The 12203-nt window shown below is 47.3% G+C and overlaps 1 protein-coding gene across 15 annotated transcripts in view; it reads right to left on the bottom strand.

Annotated features, from left to right (window-relative positions):
- Window positions 1-12203, bottom strand: part of dmd (dystrophin) — a 3042490-nt gene that overhangs the window by 784200 nt on the left and 2246087 nt on the right. For all 15 annotated transcript variants that reach the window (XM_072513983.1, XM_072513987.1, XM_072513978.1 and 12 more), the window contains one exon: window positions 2281-2445. In XM_072513983.1, the coding sequence (XP_072370084.1) occupies window positions 2281-2445 (165 nt within the window). The remainder of the gene's footprint in view (window positions 1-2280; window positions 2446-12203) is intronic.

Raw genomic sequence — 12203 nt, forward strand, 5'->3', positions numbered from 1 at the left:
GGCAGTTGCCATGCGAACACTTACCTGTAAAGTTCCGGGATGTGATCCCCAGTGCATCTTTGGGGTACCCCCAAAATCCGACACTTGGGAGCTCAGAGGTCACGGCTCGTTATATCGTGACATCTATACTCTCTATCTCTTGCCATAATATCAAGTAATCCATTCAATTTTTTTTTCATGGTCTTATCCATTTGAAGTGCTGCTTTTAATGTCTTGTCAATGTGAATCCCTAAATCCTTTTGCTCTTGCACATTGTCCAGCTTTTCAGTATCCCAAGCTGAACACCAGACAGAAAGTAAAAACAGTATTACAGTCTCAATAACATTATCAGGTCTACCAAACAACAATCTTCTTTTCTGAATTATGCGCTGGCTGCTTCTAATTATTTTCTCTTCATCTAGATATTTGGCAATTTTGTATTTAATTAAAGATTTCAAACTGTTACCTAACACAGATGTTAACCTAGTGCCGCTCGATTACCTGAGAGAAAATGAGCATTACATTGGCCACTCTCCAGTCCGCTGCACATACCCACTCATATAAACCCCTGAAATCTTAACACAGAATTTCCTAGAATGGCGCAAAGAATGACATACACCATTAATTATATGATTTTGTACATTGATCTTCCTTTTATGAACTTATGCCAAAATGTCCTGAAAAGTAACTTGAACATTCTGCTGCAAACATAGCCGTGAATCCTGAGAAGCAAGGTAGCCAATAGTTCATCCTATCTCCATCAATAATCAACTAGGTGGATCAACATTGGCATAACTTGGGTGATGGGAAATCTGAATTTCAAGTTCTTTCACTTTGTTGAACCTGGTTTACAGAATCAATCAGCTGCTGTATTCTGTTTTCAGCAACATTTTAAATTCCCATTCTTTTAAGCCATATATTTAGAAAATATTAGTTATTTACACCACCTAGATAGTCTCAGGTTGAACGAGTTCAGTATAAAATTGGTGCTTCTTTACCTGTTTCCCAGGTGCCAAACTGGGGAAAAAAGAATTAATTTTGATGCGGCCATGTTGTGCATCCCAATGGCTTCTGAAATAATGATATCACATTGGTTCGGGCAATATGTGGGCATTGCTGACATATTTGCTGACAGCCACCTGGAATCGGCATCAAGTCTTTTTTATTCACTAATAAGCGGCATTACCCCCATTGAAGGATCACTTTCCAAAATTCATCAGAAATTGAGTGAAGCATATACTAGTTTTTGAAAATTGTTGGCAGGATCCTCCTGATCTAATTTCTCTGTTCTTGCTTTCTTTACTTGGGAATAGTCACCAAATCTTCCTCTGTGACTGATAGTTCCCTATCTCTCAATGGACTGACTACTCAATGAAACCCTTGCTCCAAAAGCCTTGCTCCAACCTACTATGTCGGATTATCTTAAATACTTTGAGCTTATAATTAAATTTATATTCTTATCTATCTAAATTTCTATAAACTATTCTGTCCCTTCTTGCCCCTCTGCTCCTAATTCCCAATCCAGCCAAATTTCCTTTATGGAAGTATTATTTTCATTCTATCACAAACCGACTCCTCATTCTGCTCTCCACATTAAGAACTTCTCTCTTACATTTGTATTACACAAGTATAAGGAAAGACAAACTCCATTTTAACCCCAGCTATTTCAGAGCTATCTCAAATGGCACATAGAAATCTCTCATTTTTGTCAGGGAGATTTTGGGTTTTTTGATTTTGTCCTTACCAGGTCATTATTGACATCACCAGATCTCTCGGCCTTAGCAAATTGCACTGGTGCGTGGTTGGCATCTAACTCTCACGGAAAACAAATGGTCAGGTTTATATACATGCCAAAGCCAAATAATAACATTTCTTTCACACCAACCTCCATATCAAGAGCTTGATGCAACCTAAAAAGTCTTTAATCACTGCTCAGCTTACACTCCAAGATCCTGCAATGCTAAAATGCAAACACTTGTTTGGTCATTTGCATAGCTCTTCTCGGATCCTTGTTTATTCTCTGTTTTCCAACAATTAAAGATTGTGGTTCCAGCTTCTTCCTCACCTAAATTGTAGTACTAGTGTTTGAGTCTTATGGAGAACCATGCTTCTTTCCAAATTCTATTCCAGGACCTCGAGCCTAGCAAAAACCTGCTGCGAGATTTTCTTTTACTACCACACTACTTTCCTTAGCAGCCATCACTGCAAATTTCTAACTCTATTCAATACAGTTTCGACTGAGAAATGCTATTTTAGAGAGATACAGTAATGATATGTATGTGGTCATTGGAATAATTTTACCTTAATATCAAAGACTTCTGGTATTGGTGCTTGCTTGTATAACTCCAACTGATCCTTTGTAGAAGAGGCCCACAGTGTTAACAGATTTAGCTGCTGTTGAAATCGTGTAATGTCCTTCAGCAACTCTTCTATTTTGTTTTGTTTATCAGGCAGATTCTTTGACACCTATAAAATAAAAGTAGAAGAAAACTGAAACTGAAGCAGATCAGTATTTTTAACTCTTACTATAATTTAATGGAACATTTACTTTGCAGTTGCAATTCAAACTCAAAGGACTTTTGTTGAAAATTTATGTTGCATTGAAATAATCAGTTCTTCCCCATTTCATTTATATGCATGTTCCAGCTTGCATTAATGGGATATTACTTTCAGCCTGTTTGAGTACAACGTATTAATGATAAATTCAGCCATCCTAATCTCTGATGATGAGCCATTTACAGGAGACAATAAATCTAAAACCACAGGAGGAGACCTCAGAAATAACTGTTTCCATGACAACAGCTGCTGAGGTGCAGCAAGATTTGACAGGCTGGTGATGTTTAACTGGTTGAATGCTTCTGAGACCCAACGTTTATGAATTGCTTTATTTACAACATTCAGAACACAGCACTTCCACCCAAATGTACAATTATTGTTGGCAAATGTGGCCATTTTCGGTTTGAAATCCTGTGACAATGGGTTCTATTCTGGATAGCGGTGGCTCAGTCAGCAGCACCGCTGTCGAGTCAGATGGTCAGTAGTTCACATCCCACTCCTGGGATTTGAGCACAGAATCTATCGTGCAATATTGTAAGAGAGTGCTGCAGTCAGATGAAATGCTAAACCAAAGCCCCAGCTCTCCGCTCAGGTAGATGTCCTCCTCATCTGGTATGCAGCCTTGCACTGGCTGTCCACACTTTCTGCCTTCAATGCTTTTCCACCATCATCCAGCTGGGTGGTGTAGTATGATGCAGACTATGATATATCTGTGGCATCAACAGTCATGTTCTAGAGCAAGGTTTTTCAAACTGCTGATCACGACCTGCGGGTGGGTCGGAGGCAGGTGTTGGAAGGGTCGCAGAGCGATTGGTCGGAGCATTCCTGATCATGGGAGAAGCACCCAATGACCACGACTAGCTTTTAGATTGAGAATACGGGTGCGACTGGTTTTAAAATGTAAACGGTGCAGTCTTCCGTCAGAAGCAAAAGCAGAGAGCAGGTCACGCGCCTGGCGCATACACTGACGTCATGCGCCTGTACATCCGTGCTTTTGGCGGGAAACCACCGAGGAGCGATTCCTCCATTTTCGAACTGTGAGCAAGCAAGGCAACAGGACTGTGGAGAACTGAAGATGGACCGTTTTGTTATAAGGAAGAGAGAACCAGCGACACAAACAGGCCAGGATCTCACAACTGAATCTGCTGGAGAAAATTTCTCAGGAGAGCCCATGGCAGGACTGTGTACAGAGGTCAAGGCCTCTGGCGAACAGCCTACTAAGAATTTACTGAAATCAGGAACGAAGCAATATAAAGATGATTTCTTGAGTTATGGCTTTGTTAATTATGCTAATGCAAATCAGGATGTATATTATGCAGAGAAATACTGGCAAATGAAAGTTTAAAACCCTCCAAGCTTCAAAGTCATTTGAAGACTAAGCATGGCAAGATTGAGGACAAACTTCTTGATTTTGTTCAAAGGTTGCAGCGAGAACTTACATCATCAGCTGAAGTCCTTTGCAGAAATGTAACATTGAATGACAAAGCACAATTAGCCTCTTACATGGGAGGCATGGTAGCACTGTTGCTTCACAGCGCCAGGGACCCAGGTACGATTCCCGGCTTTGGGTCACAGTCTGTGCGGAGTCTGCACGTTCTCCCCGTGTCTGTGTGGGTTTCCTCTGGGTGCTCCGGTTTCCTCCCACAAGTCCCGAAAGACGTGCTGTTAGACATTCTGAATTCTCCCTCTGTGTACCCGAACAGGCACCAGTGTGGCGACTCGGGGATTTTCACAGTAACTTCATTGCAGTGTTAATGTAGCCTACTTGTGACACTCATAAAGATTATAATTACATGGTAGCTTTACTATGTAGCTAAAGTGAAAAGGCCCCACACTGTAGCAGAGAAATTAATTCTCCCTGCAGCATTCGACATGGCTCGTACGGTCCTAGAAGAGGTCAGCTTAAAAACTGAAGTGCATCCCACTTAGTGACAACACAGTGGCTCGCCTAATTTGTGATATTGCGAAGAATTTAGAAGCCCAGCTTATTTATCATTTGAAGTCAGCTCAGGAGTTCTCAATACAACTGGATAAAAGTACAGACTTTTCAGATTGTGCAACCTTGCTATAAGACCATAAGACATAGGAGCGGAAGTAAGGCCATTCGGCCCAACGAGTCCACTCCACCATTCAATCATGGCTGATTTCAACTCCATTTACCCGCGCTCTCTCCATAGCCCTTAATTCCTCGAGAAATCAAGAATTTATCAACTTCTGTCTTAAAGACACTCAACGTCCCGGCCTCCACCGCCCTCTGTGGCAATGAATTCCACAGACCCACCGCTCTCTGGCTGAAGAAATTTCTCCTCATCTCTGCTCTAAAGTAACCCCCTTTTATTCTAAGGCTGTGCCCCCGGGTCCTAGTCTCCCCTGCTAATGGAAACAACGTCCCTACGTCCACCCTATCTAAGCCATTCATTATCTTGTAAGTTTCTATTAGATCTCCCCTCAACCTCCTAAACTCCAATGAATATAATCCCAGGATCCTCAGACGTTCATCGTATATTAGGCCTACCATTCCTGGGATCATCCGTGTGAATCTCCGCTGGACCCGCTCCAGTGCCAGTATGTCCTTCCTGAGGTGTGGGGCCCAAAATTGCTCACAGTATTCTAAATGGGGCCTAACTAATGCTTTATAAAGCTTCAGAAGTACATTCCTGCTTTTATATTCCAAGCTAGTTTATGTTAGGTATTGTCATGATATGCAGACATGCACATAATGAGATACAGACAGGTAGCTAATGAGCACAGAGAACAGGTCATAACCAATCAGCAGGCAGAAAACTTGGGGGTGGTTTTCCACTATAAAAGACACAAGGCACTCACACTCTGCCTCTTTCCACTGGGGACATCTACAGAGTGAGTCCGTTGTATATATCACGTAACACCTCCAGCACGTGGCTAAGAGCTAGTCTGGTTCAGTCAGACAGAGTAATCACACTTAGGTTAGCAGAGAGTCGAACTCACAGAGAACTGTGCTAACTGTGTGACAGGTTCAATAAATCAAATTGAACTAACTTCAAGGTCTGGAGTATATTTCAGTTATAGCTGCATCCAGTTGCAGCCTGTGTTATCTCAGTGTGCTTAACACGACATGGTACCAGAAGACTGCTATCCCTCGGTAGTTTACCTCAATCTGTTCTGTGACAACCAGCAAATGTATCCCGGCACCATGGAGAAGATCCAGGCTCCACAACAGCTGCAGACCTCCGGCAATCTCAGTGCCAACTGGCGGACTTTCAAGCCAAGGTTTCTGCTGTACATCGAAGCCTCAGACCTCGAGGGTGAGTCTGATACAAGAAAGATCGCGCATCTCCGCTCAACTGCGGGGAATCAAGCCATCCAACTCTTCAACTCGTTTAACTTCATCGAAGGCCAGGACAAGACAAAGTTTCAGACCATCCTGGACAAGTTTGATTATCATTGTGAAGTGGACACCAATGAAATCTTCAAGCGCTATATATTCAAACAACGCCTACAAGGTAAAGATGAATCTTTCAACTCCTTCCTAACTAATCTCCATCTACTAGCGCTGTCCTGCAACTTTGGTGATATTGCTGACTCCATGATCAGAGACCAAATTGTTTTTGGAGTTCACTCTGATCCTCTGAGAGAGCAGCTTTTAAAAATCAAGCATATGACCCTGTCAGTCGTGATTGAAACATGTACAGTGCATGAGCACGCCAAAAATTGGTAAACTTAATACAAATCGGCTGAAAATGAGAAACTTGCCTCCCACGAGGCAGAGTGTGTGCAGGTGATCGCCCGGATGCAGCGCCTCAGCATTGATGAAAGCTGCCATTTTGCGTGCTCTTCCCGGAGCCCCATGCATACGCGATGCGAAAGGGATAACGAAGCGGCCGATCACCACACTGCGCAGGTGCGAACGTCTGCCGACCGCACTGCGCATGTGCGACGACGCACGGAGCGTAACGTCATGACGTGCCCGAACTGCGGCACTGCCCAATTAAAGAAACACTGCCCTGCAAGAGGCAGGCGCTGTTTAAATTGCGGAAAGCCTGGACACTATGCAGCCTTGTGCAGATCTGCACCACCAGTCAGGGGCCAGCACTCCCAACTCCAATGTAGGTGCATTCGGAGTGTCCAGCCAGGTTTACAGGATTCTGATCCTGGCAGTATAACGGATCCAGAGGACGATTGCCTGGAGTCCCCCTACCACATGGGCATCATCACCACACGTGAACATGCCTCACCGACATCATCACGGAGCCTGCCCATCCTCACTGTGGATTCTGCGGACTAATGGCGTGCGGTCATGCAAGTAAATCAATGTTCTATCCAGTTCAAGCTGGACACAGGTGCTTCTGCCAATCTCCTTTCACAGGCAGATTTCAACCGCATCAAGAAGCCACCCAAGCTCCTTCCAGCAGCCTGCCAGCTCCTGGACGAGAACGGCAATGCCATCACAGCACTGGGATCCTGCCATCTGCTCATCTCCAACAGGAGCATTCACGCAAGGTTAAGGTTTGAAATCGTCAAGCCAGACAGGGCCTCCCTGCTCGGCGCACATGCATGCAAGATGCTAAACCTTGTGCAGTGGGTCTACACAATGACCTCCCCCAACGTGGATCTTCAAGCCAGCATTGACGACATCCTCACTCAGTATCCGGATGTGTTTGACGGGATGAGCACTCTGCCATATCGGTACAAGATCCTGCTGCGGCCTGATGCTATGCCTGTGGTGCACGCTCCACGCCGAGTCCCGGCTCCACTGAAGGAACGCCTGAAGGTGCAGTTAAAGGATCTTCAGGACCAGGGCATCATCTACAAAGTTACAGAACCGACTGACTGGGTCAGCTTGATGGTATGTGGAAAGAAGCCTTTGGGGGAGCTGCGAATCTGCATTGATCCCAAGGATCTCAACCAGAATATAATGCGGGAACACTACCCCTTCCCGAAGAGGGAGGAACTAAAAAGTGAGATGGCACACGCTCGGTTTTTCACAAAGTTAGATGCGTCACACGGGTTCTGGCAAATCCAGCTGGATGAGTCCAGCAGAAGGCTGTGCACCTTCAACACAGGTACTGCTATAATCGTATGCCATTCGGCATTGTCTTGGCCTCGGAGATCTTCCATAGAATCATGGAGCAGATGATGGAGGGCATTGAAGGGGTTCATGTGTATGTGTAGACGTTATCATGTGGTCCACAACCACCGAAGAGCACATCTGTCATCTCCAGCAGGTATTCCGCCGTGTCCATGCCAATGGCCTCAAGCTGAACAGGTCCAAGTGTTGCTTTGGCATGTCGACACTGAAGTTCTTAGGTGGCCAGATATCTCAGCAGGGTTTGCGCCCGGACACAGACAAGGTCAAGGCCATCGAAGCCATGAAGACCCCTGAAGACAAGAAGGCGGTGCTGCGGTTCCTAGGCATGGTAAACATTTTGGGCAAGTTTATCCCGAACATGGCCTCACACACCACGGCCCTCAGACACCTGGTGAAAAAGTCTACTGCCTTTGAGTGGGAGGCAGCTCATGAAGCAGAGTGGTTGGAGCTGAAAGCCAAGCTCACCACTGCACCTGTATTGGCACTTTTTGACCCTGACAGGGAAACAAAAATCTTGACAGTTGCGAGCCAGGACGGCATCGGCGCGGTGTTGCTCCAGCGCGATGACACCTCATCCTGGGCATCGGCTGCCTACGCATCACGGGCGATGACACCCACCGAGCAGCGGTATGCCCAAATTGAAAAGGAATGCCTGGGTCTTCTCACTGGAATTCTCAAGTTCCACAATTATGTCTGCGGCCTGCCGATGTTCACCGTCGAGACGGACCACGGGCCTCTGGTCCACGTTATCCCCAAGGACCTGAACGACATGACGCCCCGGCTGCAGCGCATCCTCCTCAGACTCAGAAGGTACAACTTTGAGCTTGTGTACACGCCTGGCAAGGAGCTCATTATTGCGGATGCCTTGTCCCGCTCCATAACCTTGCCTGCTGACCCGCCGGCATTCATCCAACAGATCGAATCACAAGTGCAGCTGTGGGCCAGCAGCCTCCCAGCGTCGGATGAAAAGGTGATCCCTTTCGCGACGAGACAGCCAAAGACCCTCTTCTGCAGCATGTCATGTGCCACCTAGCCAATGGCTGGCATAAATGGCAGTGCCCTCAATTCTTCAATGTGAAGGACGACCTGACGGCGGTTGATGGTATCCTCCTCAAGCTGGACCGTATTGTCATTCCACTCAGTCTCCAGAGCTTGGTGCTCCAGCAAATCCACGAGGGACATCTGGGTGTCGAGAAGTGCGGGCGCAGAGGCAGGCAAGCTGTCTACTGGCCTGGGATTAGTCAGGACATCTCAAATATGGTCCTCAACTGTCCGACCTGTCAATGCTTCCAGCATAGAGCAAGGAGACGCTGCAGCAGCACAAAATCGTGACCTCCCCGTGGTCCAAGATGGGCATCGACCTCTTTCACGCCAATGGTCATGATTATGTGTTCATCATTGATTATTTTTCCAACTACCCAGAAGTCATGAAACTCTCGGACCTCACATCCAAGACTGTAATCAAGGCCTGTAAGGAGCCGTTCTCCAGGCATGGTATTTCACTCACTGTCATGAGTGACAACGGTCCTTGCTTCAGCAGCCAAGAGTGGTCAAGATTTGCCCAGCTATATCAGTTTCATCATGTCACTTCCAGCCCACTTATCACCCACAGCCCAAAGGGAAGGTTGAGAAAGGGGTGCACATAGTGAATTAGCTCATCTGCAAGGCTGTGGATTCCGCTTCTGACGTCAACCTAGCGCTGCTTGTTTACAGGACAACCCCTCTGTCTAGCGGCATGTCACCGGCTCAACTCCTGATGAACAGGGACCTGCGGACGCCTCTTCCAGCCATACACTTGCCTGATCTGGATCACCTCCCGGTGCTGCAGAAGGTGCAGAAACTTAGGGACCGGCAAAAGCAGGGCTATGACGCTCATGCCACCGATTTGCCTGTGCTATCCCCGGCGGATGCTGTTCGGATCAATTTACTTGATGGAGGCTGGTCAGCTCCATTGGTTGTTATTCGACAGGCTGCTCCTCGATTGTATGTTGTGCGTATGGCTGATGGCTCCGTTGTGCGGCGAAACAAACAGGCACTGCGCACAGTTGCCCGCCCGCAACCACATTCTTCGTTGTTTCCATCTGTTATTGTGCCACCTCCTGACATCTCGAACCACGAGGCCACCAGTCCGGCTGCAATCCCGCCCATCAAGGCGCCGTCGTCCCCACCACCACCTCTCCGGCGGTCGACCAGGATCAGACGCAACCCCAGAGACTGGACTTAAGAACATTTGTTTTGTTTGCGATGTTCTGTTTTCGCACATTAGACACCTGGGGCGAAATTCTCCCCCAACGGCGGGATGTCCGCCGACTGGCGCCAAAGCCGGCGCCAATCAGACGGGCATCGCGCCGGCCCAAAGGTGCGGAAGGGAGCCGGAGGGATTTCCGCCCCGCCAGCTGGCGGAAATGGCGTTTGTTTCCCCGCCAGCTGGCGCGGAAATGCGGCGCATGCGCGGGAGCGTCAGCGGCCGCTGTCATTTTCCCAGCGCATGCGCGGGAGCGTCAGCGGCCGCTGTCAGTTTCCCGCGCATGCTCAGTGGGGAGAGTCTCTTCCGCCTTCGCCATGGTGGAGGCCGTAGCGGAGGCGGAAGGGAAAGAGTGCCCCCACGGCACAGGCCCGCCCGCGGATCGGTGGGCCCCGATCGCGGGCCAGGCCACCGTGGGGGCACCCCCCGGGGTCAGATCGCCCCGCGCCCCCCCCCAGGACCCCGGAGCCCGCCCACGCCGCCTGGTCCCGCCGGTAAATACCAGGTTTGATTTACGTCGGCGGGACAGGCAATTTCTGGGCGGGACTTCGGCCCATCCGGGCCGGAGAATCCAGCGGGGGGTCCCGCCAACCGGCGCGGCCCGATTCCCGCCCCCGCCCAATCTCCGGGAGCGGAGACTTCGGCGGGGGTGGGATTCACGGCGGCCAACGGCCATTCTCCGACCCGGCGGGGGGTCGGAGAATGACGCCCCTGTTCTCACATATACATACCTTCCCATCTGCCATTTTATGTAAATAAGTTAGTTTTTCGGCCTACACATGTAAATACTTTCACATATGCTGCAGAAAAACATTTCAAAAGGCAGACATGCACATAATGAGATACAGGCAGTCAGCTAATGAGCACAGAGAACAGGACAAACCAATCAGCAGGCAGAACACTTGGGGGTGGTTTCCCACTATAAAAGGCACGAGGCACTCACACTCCACCTCTTTCCACTGGGGACATCTACAGAGTGAGTCCGGTGTATATATCACATAACACCTACAGCACGTGGCTAAGAGCTAGTCTGGTTCAGTCAGACAAGAGTAATCACAATTATATTAGCAGAGAGTTGAACTCACAGAGAACTGAGCTAGCTGCGTGACAGGTTCAATAAATCAAATTGAACTAACTTCAAGGTCTGGCGTATATTTCAGTTATAGCTGCATCCAGTTGCAGCCCGTGTTATCTCAGTGTGCTTAACATGACAGGTATGTTTGGCACAATGAATATGTTGAGGATTTTCTGTGCTGCCTGGCATTACCAACCAGCACAATTGGAGCAGAGACTTTTGTGGCATTGAATAGTTAGGTGGTTGGAAAGTGTAGGCTCGACTAGGTTCATTGCAGAGGATTCACAAGTGATGGGGCAACCAACAGGATTGGGAAAAACAGCAGAGTTATAATGAGGATTAAGGAGGCAGCTGGTCAGGGCATTGTTTGAAATCATTGCCTTATTCACCATGAGGCACTGGCATCGAAAGGAATTCCATCCGATCTTGAAGTGGTATTGAAAGGAATTGTGAAAGTTGTGAATTTCATGAAACGCAGCGCACGCAATACCAGGCTTTTTGAGGCTCTGTGTTCTGATATGGGCGCCGAGTACATACTGTTCCACTCAGTGGTTTGTTGACATTGTTGACTCAAGACATTAGGTGCTTGTCTGAGTTTACGAACTGACATATCAAGTCCACATTTACTCCTTAAGAAATCGTCCCCTCTGGCTGATTTATTTGCTGCTGAAACTTGGATGCTAACAATGTCTTACCTTGCAGACATCTTTTCAATTCTAAATGAACTGAACCTCAAATTGCAAGGGAAGGATGATGATTGCTTTCGGCACTGTGAAGAAATGGATGCTTTCTTGAAAGTTCAGCAAGTGCGAGTACAAAGCCAAAACTACTACATATTCCCCACACTACTGTAACACATCAAAGAAAACAATGTTGGTACGGGAACTGTCAACAGACTTGCAAGCCTTATTCAGTCGCACCTGGCTGCACTGATCAATAGTTTTTGTCGCTACTTTCCAGAGGAGAAGTTTCAGTATTTGAAATAGAAGAGGTGGGTGAAAAATCCTTTTGAGATTGAGATCCTGGAGTCAATTATTAACATACAGCTGACTCCAAATGAAGAGAGAGAACTTCTGCACCTCACCTGTGACAGCATATTAAAATCATACCACAAGTCCATGAGGCTGTCAGCATTCTGGAGTAGTGCCTCCGAGGAGTTTCCAGTGCTAAGTAAAACAAACATCTTCACATTACTATTGTCCTTCACATTGACCAACATGTGTGAGGTTGGATTTTCTGTCCTCACAAAGATGAAGACAGTGCAAAGGAACTGGCTGAAC

The sequence above is a fragment of the Scyliorhinus torazame genome, chromosome 8, assembly GCF_047496885.1.
Source record: "Scyliorhinus torazame isolate Kashiwa2021f chromosome 8, sScyTor2.1, whole genome shotgun sequence".
In the NCBI taxonomy this organism is placed as follows: domain Eukaryota; kingdom Metazoa; phylum Chordata; class Chondrichthyes; order Carcharhiniformes; family Scyliorhinidae; genus Scyliorhinus; species Scyliorhinus torazame.